The sequence below is a fragment of the Platalea leucorodia genome (genome assembly GCF_965183815.1).
Source record: "Platalea leucorodia genome assembly, chromosome: 4".
NCBI classification, from domain to species: Eukaryota; Metazoa; Chordata; class Aves; order Pelecaniformes; family Threskiornithidae; genus Platalea; species Platalea leucorodia.
In genome coordinates, this window is record NC_138826.1 from 31,344,020 (window position 1) to 31,369,242 (window position 25,223).

General features: G+C 41.1%; 1 protein-coding gene across 1 annotated transcript in view; it reads right to left on the reverse strand.

Annotated features, from left to right (window-relative positions):
• Positions 1-1,355: 1,355 nt before the first annotated feature.
• GPRIN2 (G protein regulated inducer of neurite outgrowth 2) overlaps positions 1,356-25,223 on the reverse strand; it is a gene marked incomplete at its 3' end in the record, with an annotated part of 29,562 nt that continues 5,694 nt past the window's right edge. The window contains exon 2 of the mRNA XM_082308860.1: positions 1,356-3,142. Coding sequence (XP_082164986.1) covers positions 1,356-3,142 — 1,787 coding nt within the window. The remainder of the gene's footprint in view (positions 3,143-25,223) is intronic.

A 25,223-nucleotide genomic window follows, 5' to 3' on the forward strand; every position in this document is an offset into this window, starting at 1 on the left:
GTAAGTTCTCTGACACTGCAGGTTTTCCTTTGAGACCGAAATGAGTGTTCCTCCTCTCTCTCCATCAAAAAATATTGCACATTCCTAGTTTCCTGAAGAATCTTAGACATTGACCAAAGGCCACATACGACACTAGAAATAATAGTCGCAGCTTTCTTGACAAACTTTTCACTTCAAACAGGCCCTGAATTACAGTATCATAAAAGGTTTCTCACTGGGAAATTGTTTGCAAAGTCGGTTTTGAGAGAAAATAAATCTTTAGGCTGCCCATATGACCAAGGCATTCAGAACAAATAACCTTAGAGCTGTACTTTGGTGAGAACACAAAGTCTCACTTCCAGCAGACATTTGATGTCAGACCAGACAGGGAACGCAAGACAAGCAAAGGTTACATGCAAACTGTCGCCTGTGGTTTATGCAACAACAAAATAACCACTGTTCAGGATAGATGCACATAAAAAGAACTCACTGGAGATTACTTTTAATATAAGCAAAACAAAACTGCTTGTGATTTGTAGGGTATGATAGTGTGACAGACTAATCTGAACAGCTTTTGGTTTTTTGTCTCTAATAAACAAGCATTCAACAAGTAATTCACATTACATGAGTCATCTTTGGTAACACTGTACATTTGTATCAATCACTTGGTAAACATCAGTGCTGGATATTTAGAGTGTAATTCATCATAACTACAAACTAATTTGAAAGTTATGCAGGAGCATCCTCCAACTCTACATCAGCTTGCAAAGGGAAGAGTTCAGACTAGCAATATCGAAATTACTTCACGGAGTTATGTAGCAAAAGTTACAATTCTTTGTCATATAGCATCACACTAGTTTGTCATTTTGTCTACTGTTAAAGTGGGTTTATAGTCAGTATTATTATAAATTAACAGCAAAGTAGCTTCCAAAACAATTTAAGGGAGTAAGATTGAAAGCTAAGAACTTTGATTAAAACTTCATTTTCTGACTTTGTTTTCTAATCCTAAATTATTAAAACACAGAAAAAAATCATCATTATTTTAAAAAGATGCATCATTTAGAAAAGAAGTCTCATTCCTTACAATATGATTTAAAACTAACATAGAAGAATAAAACAGTGCTACATTAAATACAGTCAAGAGCATTCAGATGGCATGATGTAGGTACAACTTTATGTCCTTCGTTATATGGCCCTTTGTTATATGGCCCAACCCCAGGTTTTTCCCTGCTTTGATGTATATTTGATGGTCACGGAACTTTTCCCACTTATCCTGAAGTGGATTGTCCACATGTACTGTGTTCACGCATACAAGTCAGCATTTATTTACACTTTAAAAGCAGCACAGCTGTCCTACAGCTGTCCTACAGCTGTGCTCACTCCACTGCAGTACTGGAACGAGCACAACAGCTCGGGTATCTCAGGGAATGCATCATTGTTCTGAACGGCCTTTTTTTCCCCATTTTATCAGAAGATGGCTCCTCATTACTTTTCCGAGCCAGCCCAGCAGGCTCTGTCTGGAATTGTTCTATTTGAATCTCGAGATGTTTTTGAATGGCTAACCCAAGGACTTCTGGATCCACAGATGCCCCATACACTTCCCACGTCATCCCTTCGTCATCCCATCTCACTTCACGTACTGGAGATTTGGGGGCCTCCAAGTCTTGCTCCAGGTTCACCTCTGGGAACACATGCGAGTGGCCTTCTGCTGCAGCTGCTGGGCTTGTGGCCACAGATTTGCATTCCATGGTTGGAAGGGTTTGTACCTCAGCATCTCTACGCTCAAGAGCTGGTTTCAGTCCTCTGGTTAAATCATTCATAGAGGTCATAGTCCACATGTCCTTAGTTGTCATTACCATGTCTGCACCTTGCTGGCTACTAAAGGCAACACAAGCAGCCTTTGCTTCTGTAGGAGCTCTCTCCTGCTGAGCACAGTGTTGAGCATGTTGCAGTTGTTCTGCAGGAATGCTACAGCACTTCAGGACTCTCTTGGCATCCAGGCCCGATTCACTTACTGAAGACACCAGCTTAGGATATGTCAGAATGTCTGAAGTAGAAAAAGAATGAACATAGCCAGGTGCTGCCTGCTCTTTTCCCGACTCGCTAACTGAGCATACCAACCGTGGAACAAGTTGTATAGATGGTATGGGCAAAGAATGGCAATAGGCAGGGACGGTGGCATCTACTTTCATACAAGAGTCCTGCCTTATATTACAGGGCCCTGCAGAATTGTTATGAACTGTCATCACCATGGGTGAGTATGCACAGTTTGGAATATTACCGTAAGTCAGACCACCGTGAATAATCCCAGTGGCCTGACTGAACATTGTCCTGTTTGAGAAACCATTTCCAGGCATGTGGGGTCCTAGAACAGCAGTGTGAAATGTTCCAGGATCTGTGTAAACAGTAGTATTACGTGGAATACCACCGCTGTCAAAGCTATTTGTGGGTACTTTTTGGTCTCTAGGTAGAACTGGAAGATGAGTCACAAGGTTTTGATAGTGAGATGTATTTTCATTTGTTTCTGATCCATATCTCTGTGTTTGGAAAGACATCCTAGCCACTGGTGGACCATGCCTGCAGCTAGAAGAGCTTAGGCTGGAGTGAGTAGCACTGTTTACTGCATGAGTGACATAAGTCTGCTGTTTGCAACTGCAAGTTAGGTCTGAGTGGCTTCTCTGAAGGACAGTTCCTGGTTCTTCCATTTCACACACGCTTTGCTGGTGTACAACCCAGGCTGAAGAAACATTCTCAACAGTGCTGCTCTTTACACACATCTTAGTGTCCCCCACTTCCCAGGATGCTGGGCTCTGTTCAGCGATAAGAAAATGGTTTGTAGCCTTAGTTCTGCTCTGTGAATTGTCATCTGCTGACTGATCGCTTATGGTTTGGACCACTGATCCAAGTCCCATCATCCCAGGCACACTCTCATTTCCCAGGGTATGGCAGATGGTGCTACTGTGGCTTTTCTTCAGCTCCTGTTTGTTGCTTTGCCTTTCCTCTAAAGCTGATTGCCCAGTATAGGCCAGACTTGAGGAGCTCTTCGACAGGGGGTGACTGTTGACATTCAAGAGACCGTGACAAGTAGAACTTAGTGCATCCTGGTAGGAATGAGTGTGGAGCTGGTGGCTGTCAGCTGACATGGCAAAAAAAAAAGAGGTATCTGCAAGAAATGGGGGAGAAGAAAAAGAAGCAATTTAAGAAGGAAATACATGCACTGGAGACTATCATCTCTATTGACCTTCTGTCTGGGCTTCTTGCTTTTAACAGTTCACAAATAGTTTTTTAAAAGCACTATACTGTAGTCTCTGCGTACTCAGACTGGCCAGTTTCCATTTTCAGTTTCCACAAAGGGTGGAATGTACAAAATGTACAGTAGATGTGGACAAAACTGTTTTGACCACCTGTGGCAGAGAAGACATGACACGAAACCCAAGGAAATGAGCTCTGCCAGGCCTGTGTGGAGTCGATGCCAGTGTTCCCAGAACAAGTAATGCTGGGCAGCATGGGGCAAAGATACTCAGCTGGCCCACGATAGGGTCAGTGGGTTTTCTGGCTTATGCTTACCACTGGCCCAATAGGAGGTGGCAGCAAAGAGGGATCCAGCGAAAGGCTGGAGGTGAAACTCCCCTAGGAACCACTGAGCTGGATGGGAAGTCTGCATCTCAGCACAGAGGCTGTTAAGGGTAGATGCTTTAGTGCGTGGTTTGGGCTTCTTGTGCCAATCACCTTTGGGAATCCACAAGTTCACACTGGCTGTGGAAGGTGCATATTCATTGCAACAGAAGCAGGGTAAAAACAAAACAAGAAAATCTTTAACCAAAGTACTGTGCTGCTTCTGTCCTTTTTTTCAGTGCACTCAGTCACTTGTATTGTTAGAAAACACTTGTTTCTACTGGTTGGTATAGTATCCTATATGTTGTTAACATTTATGTTAGCACTTCCACATCTAAGAGAAGTTGTAATTAAAGATTTTGAATCCAATCAGATTTAGTGATCCATTTTTGTTGATTGAATCAGATCTTCCACTGATTGACTACTCACAGTCCCTTGGTGTCACAGAGGTCTTTCAACATTTGTGTAACTGAATTATTTTAATATCTGTCTACACACAGATATAGAAATAGATCTCCTTCCTAAAAGAACCCATTCTGTTGAACAGAAAAATTGAGAGCATTTATTCATTGCTTCCAGGTCACATACTACAGGGTAATTTGTTGTGTACACATACACATACACATACTACAGGGTAATTTGTGTGTAATTTGTTGTATAGTAGAAGCTACAAGTTCTCATCTTAGAGAGCTTTTAGAATTCTCATCTTAGAGAGCTAAGTGCATCCCTCAGATGCACTCTATACACTCTGCCTCCCTAGCAGGACTCCTAAAGAAACCTTCACAATTTTTGGTGAATTGTATCACTGAAACAAAATTGAATGTGTGGAACAGAAAGGTATGTACATGTGGTGGACAAAAGCACTCCGTAAATGTAATAGGAAAGTTCACTCAAAACACCAAGAGACCCGTGGCTGCGAGGGCTCACATTCAAACCTCTCAGTGAGAAGCTTTTAATATATGATCCTTTTAATATGACATTTACAGGCTCCAAGAGTCAACTACCAACATAACTGCACGCCTTTTGCTCCATCCACAAACCAAGAGCTCTACTGCTGGTCCAGACAGCTATCAGTGCTTACGCTTGTAATTCCATTTTCGTTGTTAACTTTGGCAAGTTAATAGTTCAGGTTGCAATTTTTCCATCACCTGAAATCCACTTGTGTTGGCTGTTTTCCATAAAGAAATTAAATTGAGCAAGACAACATTAAAAAATAACAATATTTGCAATCACTTCTTTGGGAAGCTTCTCATTGCGGGCTGTGTAGTAGGGACTTGCGATTGGCAGCAATATCCTCTAGCATTAGGGTTCACTTGAATTTGGACTGTATGCAGAAAAAAGGCAGTTTCCCTGCCTTTATATGTGCTTGTTCAGTTAGAAGTTAAACTTAAGAGACTCCACCCGCACCAAGCCTGCTCTGTATGCCACACAGCCTCTCTGGCCTGGGGCACTCAACAGGCTGGTGGCATCTAAGGACAAGACAAAACCATCTTTTCTTCCAGGAATGGAATTTCAGATTCCTGGGTTAGAGGCACTGCTGAGTGCAGCTGCAGTCAAAAGCAACCACTGCTTGCCAGGCTGGCCATCAATGTATTTCTGCATGTTCTTCAAAAGCCCTCACAAAATCTCGCTCAACACTTAGAAGAGAAGCAAGAACTGGGAAAGTGACAGTTTTAAAACACTTCACTCGTCTCCTCCAGCATGTAATCTATCCTGCAGCCACTTACACATATGGGTATAGTCTGCCACATAGAGTTCAAAGGAGTCAATAGGATTAAACACCAGAGCATAGCTGTCTGCAAGGTGAAGACCTTACATTTAATCTCTTTAAAAGATAACGCTTGCAAAGGCTCTCTCACACACTGGGATGAAACAACATTTACTAATGGAAATCCTCAGTCACAAATATTGAGTCTCAGGTGAAAGGAAGCTTCGAACATATCCTGTTACTGATGATATAAGGCTGTGCAAACTTTGAAGAGTTCTCTCACAAAGTTTACAAGGTTCAAATATGTATATATACACAGATACCAAGACCTCTATTTGCTTTCTTTATGTAGCATGGCTGCAGAAACCTCTGTAACTGGAAGAAGTGATGCAATTTGAGATTGATTCATCACCTGAGTGTGAAGAAACAGATTCAGATGAATGAAACAGTCCAAATATATTGACATTACTGAAAACAATATCCAGTGTGTTGTTTGCAATGAAACCTTCAAAGAGAACTCTGAAGAAATTTATTTTTGCCCCACCCACATAGACTCCAACTGCAGCTGAAATCAAGACCAAACGTGGGCCAATGCTACATATATTACATATGTACAAATACATGTGTAACATTATAACCAGCAACTACCAACAGCATTTGAACGTCTGTGCTCAGCTAGACCAGTGTTCCATGCTAGCACAGTTGTAACAGTTCTCCTATGACTTTTAGGCCCTAAAAACAGTGGGAATGCTTGCCAGTTAAGTAAACCAGCATCTCACCTGATACTTCAGGACATAGTTAAGGATGGGGAAAAAAAACAGTAAAAAAAGAAAACAAAGCTCCATTCAAACAAGATGAATCAGCTTCCCTTAGAAAAATTCACTTTCCCATCGTGTTGAAATCCAAAGTTACATTTTTGCAGACAGCCTGAACACTTCCCCATTTATAGGCCACCTATTGCTTTCTCCCTCCGTTCCCTGCTCCTTTTCCCCACTCTGGAGAGACCTATGAGCCCTTACACAACCAGCACATTTTGCCCACCTGGCAGAGGCAGGGCCCTGAGCCAGACTCGTGCACATGGAGCCCTGCACGGAGGGTGACCTGGCCTTTCCTCACCTCTGCTGCAGCCAAATGTTGCCACAGCATCGCACAGTGGCATTAGCGAGCATGCAGGTGTGCTACAAACCACATCAGCTTGCTGACCCTAATTTTTTTTTTTTTTTTTTTTTTTTTTAAGCTGGCTTAGCTCTCACTACATCAGATCATCAATCCCGCCACACCAATCACCAACGTCAGCACAGGGAGGAAACAGAAGACCACTCCCCTCTGCAGAAACACAAACTTACTAGTGGCATAAACCCAGAGCAAACCTGCACACATGGTGCCCTTCTTCCTAAGACTTTGGAAATGGCATGTAATCCCATATCCCCCTTCCCAAACCCTGCATTTCACTCGTGCGATGCTGGCACTGATTCCCCAGGGCACACAAAAATTCCTACATGGACATACACATCCCTACAGAAGCAGCACAACACTGCATGTACACACACTAGACATATACTACCTCTACATGAGCTCATGCAGACTGCACCCAGCTGACAACTTCTGAGAAGGGGCTGGGAGCAGAAGCCTCTGGATGGTTATATCAACACATGCACCAGGGAGGGGCGGGGGGCACCTACCGAGAATGGTGTGACAAACGTTTTTAAAAAACAAACAAACAAACAAATAAAACCCCCAAACGTGGAACCTCTCTAATTTCACAGTCATGCGATGCCATTGCATTTTGTGAATCAGCTAATTAGGAATGGATTACCCATGTGAAACATGGATATAAACACAGCTGACTTAGTCTGTCCTTAGAGACCTGAAAAAACTTTTGTGCACATGTTGGGCGGAGAAGACTGCTTTGCTTAACTTTGCTTTTTAAAAAGTAAATACATGATCTATAGGAAAGCAATTTTATTAAAAAATACCTATTGTAGATTCTGACTTGATCTGAAATATTTTAATTTGGAAATGCAAAGGAAATCTGCACCTGAATACACAAACAAGAAAGCATGAACTTTGAGGCACGTACCCTCCTATGAATATATAGAAAATTGTTAGACAGGCAGAGAAAGGATTAGGATAGAAATGGAATTAACATCCACTATTTTTGGCTTAGCTTCAGATAGCTTATGAGGGGATCTAGGCTGCTTTCACTAATTCCACTGAACTACTTTAAAGCAACAAATGTGTATTTTGCTATGACTTATGATTAAAGTTGTGACCTATTTAATGCACTAGTAAATTTAGTCTCAGAATATTAAATATCATGTATGTTACCAGTTGAAAGACATTCACTGGTAAATTAACTAAGATTCCAAAATTCTTCAGTATTTTTGTATTCCATGCATGTACTTTTAATTACAATTTTGACAACAAACACACGTGGATGTAAAGTGGAATTCCTTATAATCATGTCAATATATAGAGAGAGCAAGCTTTCCTGTAATGTAATAATACCACACAATATTTCAGTATGATCGTATTTAGCTCTTGCATTATGTATTTACTAGTGATTGCTTTCTTCCCTGCATTGGCAGGCTTCAAAAGAGCATTATGACAAACAAGACATCCACAAAACAAATCATAGTTTTCATAGCGAGGATAGTAACATGGGATATTAACATAAGATGATGTGTTAATAACAAAAGAAATCCAGCCATGCTTGCATTTCCTTCAACAAACAAAGAAAGAAACTACAAAATGCCATAAAAGTAACACAGCTGCTGGATCCTTTATCCCAGGAAAGAATTTTTTTTTATTTTGAATACTGTCTTAAGCAAAAATCTGCACCATAACTTAGCGAGTTACACGACACTGACTATGCTCTTTCATAAGTACTCTGTTACTACAGTAACTAACCATATTGTGATGCAGCATGAATCGCCTGACATGTTAAACAATACAAGTTAGTTGCAGAATTTGGGAAGAGACAAAGAGAAATTTCATTTAAAATTTAATACTATTTACTAGAAAAATACATGCAATGCCGGAGACTTAGTTCTCTAAGTTTTCCGCAGTTTGTTTTTGCTTTATATAACTGTGATGGTCAACGCACAAATTAAGATGACTTGTAATAGTGACTGCAGGTTGTTTCACCCTTCTTCACTTTGCTGATCATACCATTAAGAAAAAAAAAACTTTTTTCTTTGTATATTTCATTTTATACTTTCAAAACCAGCATCTGCAAAGTAAGTGAGAAAATCAGAGCCAGTTTCAGAGGTGAGAGCATAATATGCAAGTGTGGAATTTAGAAGAGTTCGGTGATTTGATCCATACCAAAATTTTTGGATGATGACTGTTAATTTCGGGTGCTGACCAGGACCCTCCATGGCAAGCGCTAGCACTTTTTGAGGAGACATGCAGCGCTAGGGGGTTGCAAGGTCTTTGCCCAGAATTTGCTCCTTCATTTGCATCATTCTGGCCCTGCTGTGCATTAGCACTTGGTAACCTGTGCAATAATCAGCTTCATAAGACAAACACAGAATTTCTGCAATAGCACCAAACTCCAAGACAAACACATGTATGTTTTATACAAGGAGAATAGTGTGATTTTAATTAACTTACAAGACTTACTTGAATAGAAGGCTGCTATATGTAGCTTCTTAACTCTGTTTAATCTTATTACAAACACCATGGTTATAAATTTGAAAAGGCAAGAGCAGTTTATGGTTAAAATGACAGAACTTAAATTACAACCTAAGGGGTAGCTGTCACTTAGCCATAAACACTGCTGACACCTGCCTGGGACACAAGACAGCACACAGAAATAACTAATTTTCTGCCTAAACAGCCAAGTTACCTTGGGTACCAGAAGCAATGCAGCATATTCACGCTGGTTCTCTTCAGGCCTGGTATTTTAAGCAATGTGTCTTCCTTATTGGCATCTATGACTGAACTTCTAAGATAGATGTTTACCATGGTAAAATGACATAAAAAGGAACATCATCTAATATGACATTAATTTCTTTTACAGCTGTAGTCATTTTAAGGAGGCTCATACCACCAAAAATAAAAAATAGAGTAGGGTTATGTCTAAAAATTCATCCCTGCTTGCCCACATTGAGAATTACTGGTAACTTGCACAAGGTAAGAAAGATCTGTTTTGCACTTACACAAAGATTGACATGCTAGTATTATGAGACCTGATGGTCTCTCCCTAACTACACTGCCCTGAAAGAAATAGTCCATTAACAGTAATCACTAACATCTACTGTTGGGCAGGGGCAGTCAAATCACTTGAATGGCATTGGCAAAACAGGATTAGCCATGGTAAAAAGCTTACAGATTCAAGTGCCTGGGATTAGGATTTTTTTGGTGTTTTTAATTATTTTATTTTGGTGAGGGAAAGGAAGAAATAGAGGAGTTACAATAGGGGAAAAGGTATGACTCATCAGGGAGCTTCAAGGAGTTTCTCCAAATTCTGTAAATACAACTATATCAATGCAACTAGATTAATATAGAATCAGGTTGAGACCCCAATTACTTAACCTTTAATCCATCGTCTTCCTTTAGGCTTTCCATTTTGGAATAGCATTATAAATTAACTATGCCTTGTTCAGTTGAATCTGCTAATGCCCTCTTGTAAATATTTTGGGTCATCTTATATTTCCAAGTATCAGACAGATCTACAGGACAGACTGATCTGGGCATCTACAAATACCATGAGATGCACACAACAGACAAGTGCATACTGCGTATGTGAATGAACAGGATTATTTTTCAGTTCTGCACCACTAGAAGCACCAGTGACAGTGGTGCATGTCACCGGGACCATAATTCACTTGTAGGAAGAGGAGTACATTTGAGAGGCTGAAAAACACGAGAGCAAAAGAGTTATGACACTCGGTGCACAGCAAAGCAAAAGCATAGGTCGTGCGTGTTTTATGTACATATAAGCCGATTAGTCACAGCTTTTCTTTAATTTCTGTTAATTATCACTTTGTCTATTAGGCTTTTGTAAAAGACTTTGTCTTTTCCCCATCTGAAGCTGAGCACACTGGATGGACATCTCTCTGCATTGATTAGCAACAAGATGAAAAGGAGAGAGTCCCCTTTTTACTGAGTATTAACGAACCTCAGCTATCACCTTACTGAGGACCCAAGCAGAGACCTCTTCCCCCAGACGCTGAGGTTACCATGGGTAGCCTGGTTACCAGTGACCTCACCAGGGGATAATAAAATAGTTGCCATGTCAGAAAGTGAATAGATTCAAACATTTGCTGATATATTCACCTCAAGGCAGAATGACAAGGCCATTGTGTCCACAATTATCCCAACAGTGTAAGAAAAGTCATGCAAGAGGATGAGCATTCACTTCTAAGAAACAGCAGGGGCAGCCCACAGCCCTGGAAGAGTCTGAGCCAGCAAAGAAGAGCTGGGAACTCTAAATTCTGAAATGAAAGGCTAAAATGAGAGTGCCATAAGAGAAGAGCCTGAGAAGGATGAACCAAAGAAAACTATTTTAATGACAACTTTAATTGAATTCCCAGGAAGGAGAATTCACACAGGGCTGTAAATAAACTATTGGGAAACCAGAGAGGGGTGCAGTCTATCACAAGGGAGGCATGTGTTGGGATGTAGTCCTGACACCACCACATGATGCACTGTGCAACTACACGTCCTCTTCACCACCCTTCTTTATTTAATCATCTGTCCCAGAAACAACTTCAAAGATCTCTTAGGATTTTGATCTTTTTTTAGAAGAAATTTATAAGCAAAACATTACTCCCACTATGTCTCCATGTGCACATAGACCTACTTCAGTGTACAAGCTGCCCTACAATATACCCGAAGGAGCTAGGATATGAGGTGTTGTACAGTCATATTTGATGCTCACTGTTAGTATTTGACGGCTCATGTCTTTAAAGCTCATCTCTTCAGTCAGAAGACTTTTTCATTACAAATTAAATATGCTGATATGGTCATGTAATCAGCTGTTTTCAACAGCTGGGTCTTTAAAAAAAAAAAATTCAAATATTGTGACAGCAGGCAAAACTGACCTAGAATTATACGTACAGTGAATAGTGTGGGCCTACAGAAGTGGTACATTAATATAATTGCCTTTCGGGTTTAAGCAGAACAGAATTATGCAAAATGAAACTGTTAATTCAGCTGCCAGGTTTATGCTGTTAAGAATTGCTGGCTGCTGCTATCCACTGGCAGTACAAAAGTCCTGTGAGAAAAACATTTCCTAATTTCATTAGGAATTAATCTTTAATGCACAAAATTTGCAGTGACCTATCTACATTTGGATTTATTTCAGAGAGACAGACACTAGTGAACCTTTTCCTCTTCACAGCAGAGGATCAAATCCTACTCCATCACATGCACCAATTTGGAGGGGACAGGGTCAGTCTGGTATTGAATGACTCATCCTCCTCAGAGCTCCCTTTTTGGGTCCACTCTTCAGTCCTGAACAGACTACCCCCACAGCAAACCTATTGACCTGGAACTCTGCAAAGACACACGGCCATAGCTTGCTCAGCAAGCCTCTACCCATCAGAGGCCCAAGCCTGCAAACTGTGTGAATCACAGTTGCCTGTGAAGCATCATGAACTCAAAAATCATACAGAAAACCAAAAGCCCGCTTACGGCCTGCTTCCAGTCTCACAGCAAGGGAGTACAGCTGCATATTAATGCAATCTTCACAAGAGGCCAGCACGTCCAACAAACTCCACCCAAACTGGCTCAGTGATTAAAATATGTACTTGTAAATTCATGTGTTTTAGTAGAAAATATTCAAATCATCATTTTTGCTGTTTGCTTGAAAGCTTAACAGCAACAGTTAGAGGGAAGATATGAACGCAGCTTTGCTTAGCCTCCCTGCGCTATGGATATCCTAGCTTTAACTTCAGGATTCAGCACTGTAGTTAGTTACTTTTGAATGTGAGGGCAATGAGATACTCCACCCTGACAAGCGAGCGTGCATCTGACACCTAAAGCTGTGTCACACAACGCGTGTGAGTCGACGGACAGTGAGCGTGGGTGTGCTCTGTGCTGACTGGGAGGAGGTGGCAAAAAGCGCGGAACGGAGCCTCCGCCTAACGCCCAGCCTCCCAGAAAAACTCACTCACTTGGGCTCAGTGTTATATCGACAGAGATCAAAGCTTTATAACTAGTTACGGTGGCAGAAAAAGCAAGCTCAGATCTGCCTTAAAAATACTGACTAGATATAGCCGCAGGTACACTGGCTTTTCATGTTCACATATCATCCTTAATAGAAGGATGACAATTCCTATAGCGGTATTAAACAGGAATAATGGTGACATAAATGAAAGCAACAGTAATCTGAAGCTCTCCAAACATCTCTGTTAGGATAAACGAAGACAATATTTACAGACTGAAAGATGCCCCACCAAAACAATCAAAGATGGTTCATTCTTCTTCTACATGTAATAGTTAAATTTCTTTCCTGCCTAAAAAAAACTGGCAACTTAACTCGCAAGACCTAGTAATTTACCCTCGTTTCTTGTTCCCTTATTTTTCTCTGTGATTGAACACTACACAAGGGCTACAAAAAACCCCCTTTAATTCTTTATTTAAATGACAGTGTTTATCAACTGTACACAAAACATTGCAGAAAAGAAAGATTCAAAAAGGCAATCCATCTACCTCCAGAAGTTACTCTCAGCAGTGGCAGGGAAAAGACTGACTCCCAGATTGTAGACTGACAGAAAACTGACTTCTAGATTATAAAAACCAATTGCTCAGTAATTAGAAAGAGGAAACAATTGCCTTCTAATTCTGTCTGTGCTCACTGACATAATGTACGACCTTGAGCAAGTCATTCACTTTATGACTCAGTTTACTCATCTGTGACTCAGGGATTAGATGCAGAAGCCCCTGATGTAGGTATTTAAAGGCTTAATTCATGATTGCAGAGCACTCTGAAATCCCAGAATGAGAGCTATTAAATATAAGACATTGAGAAGAATGTATTCTGGCCCTTCTTTTGTAATATTTGGTTTGAAAGAAATAAATAGAGCGTCTCTACTTGAAATTCTTGTTGCACTTGCAGAAAACTTGTCTTACCGGTAAAGTTCAGACACTATCCGTGCCTTGGAAACATCTGTTTAAAGCATCCCCTCCTCCAGCTTCCCAGCATCAAGTGAGGATGAATAATCTTAAGGATTTCAAATACATAAACCCAGTACTAACAGAATTTATCAGATTAGGTGCCATATGTATATAGTGTATATATAATATGCATGTTATTAGCATGCATATTATATATGCATGGTATCTTAAGTAGCAATGATTTATTATAAGTAGATTCATTATACCTTTATAAGCAGAGCTGCCACAACTGCAGACCATGTTGTCCTGCAGTGCTGCATTCATTTACAAGCTTCTATTTACTATGATGAACTTTTCAGGAAAATCTCTCTGGCAGAGAGATTCTGTGACAAATTTAAGTCTTCGGTTCACACTGCAAGCAGTCTTTTATATATCTTTAAACTGGAAAAGAACTGGCAATCTCTATCCAGAGGGGTAAGTGGTGCTACACACATATAGTCAAGTGAATATTGAAAAGGACTAAAAAGAAGATTACCTAATCGTGTTCCATAGTGTTGCTAAAAGTTCCCATTGTGTGACTGTAATATAAGCTAGCTTTGAAACTATATAAACAAAGAATATGGGAGGAACTAGGAAGAATAAGTTTCCTTTTCAAACTTGATATTTCCTCATAAATAACAGTTATTATGTCAAAGTGCGGTGTGGCTCTCTCAAAAAAGCAACGGTCCCAATTACTCTGTGGTTTAATCAGACCTATGTGGGAAACTATTATCTATAGTTTTCAGAAAACATCTGAAAGGGATGAAAGGGAGCATCTCTCTACTCTCTCAAGACTGAGAGAAGAACAACATCAGAGCTTGGCTAGAGGACAGCCCATGCCCACAAGATGCTATCCAAAGCTTGTTTGACACCAGTGACTTTAAGGAGAGACAAACCGAGAGAGAGTGGAGCAGCAGACTACAGCTTGCAAATGTTTTGTCAAATCAGAGTGTGTGAAGAACTTCCTCAAGAACTTATATTTACACCCTGCTCTATGTAAACAAGCAAGCTTCCACTCCTCTTGGTTAATCTCAACCACAAAATGAGCTGCAGAAGTCTCTACTTCCTTATTAACATTTAATAATGTCAGAAACAAAAAATATTGAGGTATAAATTTGGAACAACTCAAGAGTTCCAAGACAATGCAGGTTCCTGTCATCACCAGGGTGGAGGAAGATCCCACCTGTACGACATGAACAGCTAGAGGATAACTAAGCATCTGCTGTTAACTGCTAGCAACAAGATACTGATTATAGAGAATTAAATCTCTGTTACAGGAATTCTTTGCTTTTCAAACATTGGTTTGACCATATTCAAGACCCAAGTGGACAAAACCCTAATAAATCTGCTCTGACCTCATAGCTGTCGCTGCTTTGAGCAGGAGGTTGGAATAGATGAGTTCCCAAGGTCCCTTCCAAACTGAACAATTCAATTATTATTTTTTTTATAGTTTTCGTAATTTTGTGCTTTTATCTGTCATTGCCAGTGAGAAGTTTTCATATGGCTTCTCATCCTGAGCCTCAAAAGAAGCTGGAATGTGCAACGATTTTGCAATATTAAACCATTTGTTTAAATTGATAAGTGGAACCTGTACCTTGTACTGAAACGAGGTAAAACAGGAATGACTTTTGAAAGGAACCACAAAAGTGATCCCTATATTCTACAGGCAAAGGGATATACATGAAGGAGGTAGTGAACTCCAAAAGTTTCTTTCCAATCTGTTAGCACCTTTCTTGTTACTAAATCAACAAAAGCACTCCACCCCTTCCACAGTTTAAAAGCCATTGAGAAACAAATAAAACTGCTAAAACAAGATGTGTCTTTTTCCTTGACGATGTTTCAAGATGTACTTATCCACCCCGTTCAGTCATAAACACTGAACTTTCCCAGCAGATTCTTTGCAGAAAGCAATAAAATAATTTTAGAAGTCTAAAAAAAAAAATCCAGTTTAGAAGAATTAGGGTGGCTTTGTGCATTCATCATCGCTCCGATTTCCATGTCAGGTTTGCTTAGTCTGAGCTGAAAAGGAAGTCAGATCTTTCAATTCAGCTCAGATGAACAGGGTTCTGTCAGTCTTATGCATTGTTGACTAGAGTAAAGCTTTGCAAGTCAAATGAAGGTCTTACAACTGCTCAATCCCATTAACCTTCATTTGCACACTCAGGTGTGCCCTTGCTAAAGCTTAATTAGCAAATATTCTACAGATGGAGAAACACTCCTGCTCCTTTCTCTGTTTTGTATTAAAATCACACTGCACAAGAGTTAAGCCATAATTTTGGAAGACATACTACTTTAAAGATGCACACAGGGACAGGCCAGTTTAAAGGTGATCTTTCTTACGATGCTTTTCTGGTGCAGAATGACACTTGGATATAACTCACATGCTTAATGCTCACACTCAACACTACACTAGCAAAGACCTGGCTGATGTCAACTTCGTTTAGTTAGCCTGTCCCTATTCCTGTGCTCTGAGTATACATACCTAAGCAGCCCCAAAGTGATTTTTTGTGGTTCCTATTGCTAAAGATTATTTCTGAGTGGAACTTTATTCTGAAGAACTTTAGCAGCTTTTGCAAAGGAAAGAGACCACCTTCTTCCCCACCATCCACTAAGGAATCAGAGGATACTCCTAAAGGACGGTTCTTAACATACATATGAACTATCAGCTGCATAGCTTTAGATTAATTTGATAGTTATAATGCATCCACAAGAAATATCACATCAAATGATCTAAGCAGAGAATGGCTCATTCAGTATCTCTCAGTTCACTGCCTTCTCATTGTATCCCTTGTGCAGATATTCCTGACCACTGTACTCCATCATTTATTTTCATTCTCCCCCTCTTTTTGCTTTTACATAAAAGATCTCTCTCTCACCACTGAAACACCTCCCACCCTCCCCCCGAGGCAAAAGACGACTATTAAGAGTTTGGATAATTCAGATCTTCCAGAATTTTAATAGCCCAAAGAAATGTTTTCGCACATGATAGTGTATATGCACACAGGGTGACAGTTTACACCAGTTAAAAAAACTCATATTACTGTACAATGAAACTGCAAGAATTAACCAAAAGGCCAGTGCCCCCAAACCCTGTGGTGCTGCTCATGGCCACAGGGGAAGGAGAAAAAAAAAAAAAAAAAAAAAAGTACAAGGCTGACAAGGAAAGTAAAGTGTAACATCATTTGCAGCATATGTTTCATGCTATCTTGTTGTTCTTGGGCCAGAATGGTTTGGGACTACAAGCAATGAAATACCACATATATCTGCCAAAGATACAAACTTTTGTTTCTTTTAGGAAGTAAGAGAATTGCCCAATGACTTGAGGGTCACTTGCAACAATAAAACTATGGCATATGATAAAGTAAAAACATCTTATTTTTGTTTTCTGATTCATTAAAAATACTTATAGAACACAGAATATTAATAAATACCATTAACAGCTTTCTGTCTAGCTCCTGAGCCTTTGAAAGCATCTTTCCTAGGCTGCATTCTCCTGCAAATTGTATAGCAGCTTGCAATATTCAAACACAAGGAACCAGTCAAGTACACTCCATCCTCATTTTAAAATATTAACTACAGGGGAAAGGAATGGAGAATTCAACCTCTTTAATCTCCAGAAGAGTTGCTGAAGAAGGAAGAGGATTTTGCTGCTGTTCTGCACAGAACAGACCAGCCTGCAGACAGGTGTAACTATCTCACTGGTACAGCAAATACTTCTGCTTATCTGGAGTGTTTTAAAGCTACCTCCAATTTACCCTTTGTCATTGCCCTTAACAGAAAGAAAATTTAACTTCAGAAGTCTAATGATCATCAATAACAATTTTCATCTGTTCCACGCTCCCTCATACACTCTTATTTTTCAAGTGTATTTTGAATATGTATAGTTTAGTATGGAAGGAAAAATATGGATTTGGTATGGTTATCTAATGGGCAATTATCACATTTGGTATTATAAACCAGCTCAGACATCACAAGGCTATATGCAGTTTACTGCTCTTGCTCTTTATGCAGCCCTAGATAATTGTTAGATAAACTAAACTGCAATTGCAGCTCTCTCTAGAGTACAGTTGAAATAAAATATGCAAATGGTAAAAATCAGCAAAACCCTATAATTGGAGAAGTGTTTTACAGAGTAACTGAGCCAAAACAGGAAAACATGACTCCCTCATCTAATCCACCCTCATAAATGAAACCTTCCCCAAACCTAATTATTTTACACAAAGACTCCACGCAGAGGTCTTTGAACTCGGATCTTAACTGCAATCTAGGTCCTGCAAACATTCAGACATATGCTTAACTTTAAACATGCAAACAACTGTTTGCAAGCTTTAATCAATGTCTTGGTGCAAGGAAATCACTGATATTTTTGTATCAGATGATTACTTTGAAGCATGAGTCACTGGAAAATAGGTAGATTTTGATCTTTATATGCTCTGTCTTATTCATGCAAAAGATCAACATCTTACAAAATATATTTATCTAATGGTTATCTTTCCAGTCACCTTTCATGCTTAGAGTTCTCTAAACAGAAATTACTGCTTGCTCTCCCCCTCCCTTTTAAACCTCTTCCCCTAAAATCCAGAAGTGCATCAGCACAAATTCTTACTTTTAATCATAGCAGGTTATAAACTACAACATATGCACAAAACACTCTTCTACTATGGTTTCTGATTTAAAACATTTACTCTAGTGACAATAAAAAGCCAAACCAAATCAAATCTCTGACTTTGGAAAAGACACATTTTGGTTTAAGAGAAAATGTTATCAGTCATTCTAAATAGCGATTGATCATTTATCTAGTAAAGAAGAGTGTAAAACAAAGCTGATACGCAGAAGGCACTGAAATAGTCCTCACTTTTTCTCTAGTGTTGGATATTAACTTAGGAATTTAAAAAACATGCTACACATAGTGGAAAAAAACAAGGGAAACCATTCTCTGGCAGATTAGTACTAAAACCTAACAATTTAAAGCAAGACAATTTACTCTTTTCTTTTCTTTTTTTAGTATCAAAACCCCTACATACACACAAAAGATAATCAAAAAGCATCTTCATAAACTTGCAGATGTGCAGAGGAATAAGATGAACTGGATTATGGGGGTTTTTCTCCCCCAAAGAAACAATGACAAGCATATTCTAGAAACACCTGCTAAAAGACAAATACATACACATCTAAGTGAAAGACACCAGCACAATACAACTACCTTCTGCAGAACTGCATTAAATGACAAAAAGCTCAGAGCCATAGTTCCCATCATTTCGGTAAAAGAGAAAACTACAATTTCCTGGGCTTTTCAGTCCAGCTATCAACCCCCTGCTGCCAACACAGCACTTACAGAAGCCTGGGTCTGTCTCTGTGCCGCTCCTCTCCCTTCCCCTCATCTGCTTTGTTACTCTCAAAGACCTGCTGGCAAAACGGAGAGGACTCGGTGTCCTTACAGGAGACGAGAGAACGGGCAATACATTATTTCCGTGGTCCTTACCTTCCCCCTACTCAGAGACTGCACATCCAGCTTCCCTGTCCAAGTTACTTGGAGGGTATTTAAAATAGATGCTCAGAAGTCTGAGGAGAACAAAAGCCAAGAGAGTTCAGATTTCCTTTAGAAACTGGGCTCCTTGATCCGCCTGATGCTGTTGACACTAAGGTGAGCATATGATAAGGGGAAGGAGGAGGAATTGTTAGAGAGCATCAAAGGCAGGAGACTGGGAGATGGGGTTTCCTCTGCCTAGACGTGACGCCCCTTCCTGCCTCCCCCCTTGGCTGGAGAGGAAATAAAATGGAGCCTAGGAGGGAGGGAGAGAGATAATCCTGCGGCTTCATCTGATTAGAGAAACTGGGCCTGTGCAGAGCCAGCAATGCCACCAGGGAAGCACAGGGAGGGGAGGCAAAGAGGGGCAGGAAGAGGAGGAGCAGAGGGGGAGGAATAGAAATGATAAGGGGAAAAGGAAAATTATAAAAGGTATACAAGGGAACTGGTGCCTAGACCAAGCCACCCTGGATGTGTTCAATTCCTACCTTCATGTACATGTGAAATCATCAGTAGGAAACACCCAATTCTGGTAACCTGGAGCGATTGGGGGCGGGGGAGGGGGGGACAAACCACAACCCAAAATCCAGAATGCATCAGCTGTATAGGCAGGGACTGGGAACAAAGACCTCCCAATGGATTGAAAAGAGTGAGATTGATTGTGCTCAGTAGGGAGAAATGGAAAAAACTATATGCTACAGATAGTTATCTAGTTTGTCATGGACAAGACACAATTTAGAACAAATTTTCTGTTGCAAGTCATTTTCCAGACTCTGTTTCCCCTTACTAAAACAAATCTTAGTTGAACCAAAGTGACTTTAAAAAAGTACATATCAGCAACACACATCAGGGTGCTTGCAGCTGTGGCCTCGGTTGCCCTCCCACAAGTCCCACGCCCTGGCAGCTACACTCCCAGTCATGCCCTCCCCTCCCTCCCCGCCGCAGGCATTTCTGGGCTCACGGCTGCACACCTGCACCGCTGAGCTACTGCGGCCCATGGGGATCCCCAACTTGCAGGAGGCTGCGGCCAGTCTGACCCTCACTGCACACGAGTGTGAGGGCAGCACCATGCCCTTGCACTCGGCCTGACACAGGGGCTCACCCGAGGGCACTGGCAGGGTCCTGAGGGTGCTGCTGTTGAGCATCCCCCGTCCCATCCTCCCCTGGCAGGGAAACCCCGCCTGGAGGACACAGGCATCCAGGTCCCTCCAAGTTGCCAGGTGTGACCCATGGTGCATTGGGGAACGTCAAGGACAGACGTGGCCAGCAGAGTCTCATCCCCATCCATGGTGGCCTGTTTCTGTAAAGAATCTCTTCTTTCACTCACCTTTATCAGCTACTACACCCGGTCCTTTCCCAAGCACCTCTCCTTGTCTCCGCACTGCGAGCTGCTTTTATTTCTTTCTGGCCTATTCCCCTCCATTTAAAGCTTCACACAAGGCAGGCTGGTTGGATCTCTGATGGGGCAAGAAGGATGCCAAAACATCAGAAAATAACCCTTTGAAGTCCTCTTTCTTTCTGTTCAGGAAGGAGTTAATACCTTTCCTGTAAAACACTTACAGCACATTCTTACTTTGTTCCTAAGTCTTCACCCAGTACCCTCCCATCAGCCTAGCTCAGCTGGGAGAGGGGGGCCAAAACCCCCCTCCCGATGCTTTTAGGAACACAAGATTGCTCCCTGAATCTTCAAAATGGGCTGCAAAACTAGTCATTTTCTATGTGCTTCCAGGCTTTGTTCTTAAGACACACACATCCCCCCACGCTCACTGAGTGATTACTCCCTTGGGCTACAGGTCAGGAAGGATTTCAGGGGTTAACAGCCATGCACGGGTCAGCAGCAGCTTTCCGGCTGCTTTATTTTGCTTGCCATGTTTATTACAGCAATGAAGCAGAATAGGCGCTTGAAGTCAACTGTTTGTGCTGACCTTGCGCATCCTTCCTGCAAGGCCGGAAACAGAAGTTCCTTGAACCCGTCCCTTCCAGAGCATTCTCATCGGCGTTCCTGGCGGCCCAGGATCGTGCCCAGGCGACTCTCTCCCCAGTGGTATAGGACCGCAACGGTGCCGCAGGGAGAGGACAACGCTACGGCATTTTGCTTCCTTTCTTATTCTAGCAAAAGGCCTTTGGCTGACGTGGTAAGACACAGCCCTGGCACTCGCAGCTATTCCAACGTTGTTCCCTGGGTGCCAGTGGCCGGCTGTGGAACAACTCAGTGTATGACCCTTCCAGTCAAATGCATCTTCCAGACTTGACCCAGGTTGCCCAAACAATGTCCTAAGAACATATAAAGGATACAATGCGAGGATAATATTGTATTTTTCTTTTTCTTTAAACCTTCTACAGGACGAAGTTGCATAGCTCTCTTGTCCTGGATTTGGTATGTCCAGCAAGGTTGACTGTTTTCATTAAAAGCATCAAAATATGGTTACTGAAAGATACTGGTGACCAGCTTTTACCTCAACAGGTTACACATCTGGGCATCCATAACAATGGGATTGGTATGCAGCTTTTTCATTTTACATTTAATAAGAAAAGGTGTAAAGATGTCTCAAATTCAAATTTGGAGAATTTATTCTGTATCTTTCTTTAACAAAGCTGACAGTTAAAGGAAACTGAGAAGTCAATATCTTACAGATACATTACGCTAAATCCAGACAACGTTGATGAATTTCTTTTGGGAAGAAGGGAAACATTGGTTTTCAACAGGATTTTTGCAGGACAGTTCTGCCACTGCTGCTCAGCCTGACTAGCATTCCTGTTTTCCCTGAGAACTCCATTCAGGGTTTAAACATGTGAGAATGAGTTTAATTTCATGAAATGAAAGTCCTACACCCAGCCATGGAAAAGAGCTTTCAAAATTACTATTTACTGATTTGGGTGCTTGAAGATGAGAAGAAACCAAGCCACCAGCCCCATGACTTTGAGTCACCTCATGTGAGGAAAGGCAGTTAGCGCTGCTTGCCTGCTGAAGAAGGGCAGCACTGGGCAGAGCTGTCAGACCTGCAGGCCAATTTCTGTCACCCCAGCCTCCATCCAGGCAATCCGGGCTTCCACATTCAAGAGAGAAGCAGCCCAGTCCTAGCCCAGAAGCCCTTTGTCTAACCTAAAATTCACTCACCATGCTTTGACCAGATACCCCTCTTCAGAAGAGGGTATTGGGTGGGGAAACCACCCTGATCTCTTGGTTCCTCTATATGAGATCTAAAAACTTGTACTGAAGCCCTCCTCTCACCCCTTCCCATTTATAACCCTTTTCTTGCATGCCTGGACTGCTGTCATTTGTAGTAACTTTTTGATGCCAGCTGGGGCGATTTGGACCTGCCCAGCCTGCGGTTGCTGAACTCCTCCATCAGCCTCGAACCTCCCGAGCTCTGGCACTGGGAGAGCTGCCCTCTGAGGGGGCAGGTTCAAGTGCCCCACTTGGAAGTGCCTTTCTGAGCTGACTCACAAAGATGCTGCTTGCAATTTGTTCGTATATCTCTGTCTGGGGGCTCTGTATGCAAACCCTGGAAGGATGATATTTGCTGTTTGTTGATTCAAAGCCACTTAAGCCAGTGAAACTGCACCTGCAACCAGGCCAGTTTTAGCTTAATGCATTTGTGGAATCTATTCTAGTCTATAACAATAACGTAGCCCTCCAGGAACAATATGCTGTCTTGTGGGTAACACTGCTCATTTGCCTGAATGTCATCTGCCACAGCCAATTTGGATCAGGTCTTGGATATCTCCATTGTAAAGTAGTTTTGAGCGTTTCTGAAGAGTAACAGCACTTTAGCACAGTCTGAGAGCGCCTTCAAGATAATAACTAATGCACCATCGCCAAACTTAACTTTTACTATGCCTATAACCAGGCAGAAGCTCTCCACTCTAGATACTGCTAGCCCCTTATTGAAATTGGCATTCTGTATGCAGTGCCAGGTTTTCAGTTTTTGCTTATGCTCGGATACCCAAAATAATTCCAGTCAGCCCAGTGTAGAAGCTAGCATAGTGAGTGTTTTCACATGCATTTGAGGCAAGTGAAATGCATCTGAGACTGTTTGAAAACACAAAACTGATCGTCACCTTCCATTTGACGTGAGAAGAACAATTATTTCTAACATAGAACTTTACAAAGAAAGCAATTCTGTCAGATAAGCAATATCACAAAAACTTCAAATTAAAATTTTAGATAAACATGCAAATGCTGTAATTCACAGATAATTTACAGATAGAATCCATCTGGTCACGTTAGTGTTCTGCTTAAGAAAGCAATGCCATTTATATATAAATGCTTAAAAATATCGCAAGTCTAGACCACCTTCTCATGTACAGGAGTTATTTAAGAAAATGAGCTCTTCTCAAATTCTCAGACTTCCCAGTACTGACTAAGAACTAGACCCAGAAAGGAGTGTTTAGGTATCTATGTCCAAATAATCCTCAGAATCACGACCTACCTCTACTGTCATTTCCCTAAAGCGTAAACCAGTCTGTGTTATTTCTGCATTCCTTCCCCTTCTCCTGCCACTCATCAGACTCCACGGTGAAAACCTTGCACTGCAGCGTTAGACGAGCACTAGCACTAAGGCAGAGCGTGAATACATGGTGTGTAGGGGGGTGTGGGGGGGTGTGTGTGCGCGCACGTGTGTAAAACCACACCAACTTAAACTGGCCTTGACTGCTGTAGAACAGTCTGCTTGGGCTAGTGTGCATGAATACTTTTAGCTTGCATAAGGCATTAACAACTTGAAGATCCACTAAGAATTAGGGAAAAAGTGAGAATGAACATGGCAATCTTTTCTAGTGACCGTCCATATGGGGACAGGAGACTGAGGTCCAGTCTCTATTCTACGGGTGGTTTATTTTTTTAATCCAATGAGCATTCTGTGTTACAAAACCTGAGAGGGAACCCTTCCCCTAGAGATCCTTATCACCTGAGTTGCACTACAATGCGTATGATAGCCTAATAAAAAGCCACTGTTAAAAAGCAGTAACAGCCTTACTCTTTAAGGACTCCACTATTATATATTGAAGATAGATAGATCAATAGAAAAAAAGCCATTTTTATACATCTAATTAAGGATACACCAGGTTGGAGGGGCTGTGTATCTATTTTTAGAGTGTTTATATCTAGCGAGCGGCATGATGACTTCTGGTTTTTCTGCCTGGGAGAAGATAACTGCTGGTTAGACAGCCCAGTTGTAGCAAGTATGGTCTATAAATAAGCGTCTATTCTGCAATTTTATTTTCCTGTGAAAAGGAAGATGGTTTGTGTGGGTTTATCTCATCTGTTTGTTTTCATAAAGTCATTATGAAATCTGCCAGGTCATCTACATTCATCTTTCTTTGGAATAATGCTGTAACACTACTGACATTACTTTTTTCAAGGAGCAACATAGATGTAGTACTCTTCTTTGTGGCATTAATCTTTTTGAAAGCTGTCAGGCTTCTTAACACTGAAAACTGGTAGTTTTGAGCCATGCCTTTCTTTTTCATCTTGGGTTTAAGAGCAGCTTTCTCAACAAAGACCAGTTCTTTGGCTTTTATTTTGCATTGGCAGTTTGCCAGGCAGCCTGCTGATATAAGCAGTCTCATCTGTTTCAAAGACTTAGTAAATCTCTACACAGCACTATTTTTTGTTTGGTTATCAAATGAATAGAACAGCAGCTGATTATGCAGAATGCAAACAAGATCCCTCTTTTAAGCATGTTTTGTTATAAACCAAAGATTTCATGACGTGAAACATTAAATCTCATCTTAAATGAAGGGACTATCACATGGGCACTCTGCTCTCACTTCTCCTTTTCCCAGATCTCATTTCCTCCCATGCACAACCACCGGAATGTCTCCCCTGTTCTCTACAGTTGCTTAATAACCAATAGCCAAAAGCAAGAAATTGCAAAAAAAAAATAACCCCTCAAGCCAGTTTTGGGGTAGCTTTAAGCTGCCTTTCATGCAATAAGAGCTTTGGCCTTTTTGAGAATTTAATCACATGTTTAGCTTCGCTCTGCATTTCATTGCTAGTCTTCCATCTGTTCCATTCCTCTCAACTGGAAAGGAGGCAAGCCTGCACCACATAAGCCGGCAGGGCTCCCAGGGCCTGATCCCAGAAAAAAAACAGTACAGAACATTACACTTTGAGAAGTCACCAATAACTCTGTCCCACCTGACTCATCCACCAAGACACTCTTGCAAATTGGATCTGAACTCTTTTCAAAACCACATTCATGCATATACTAAACCTCCTTAATTTACTTTTGCAAATGGTGTGATTCAAAAAAACGATTTGGTCTTTGGATGACAAAGAGAAAC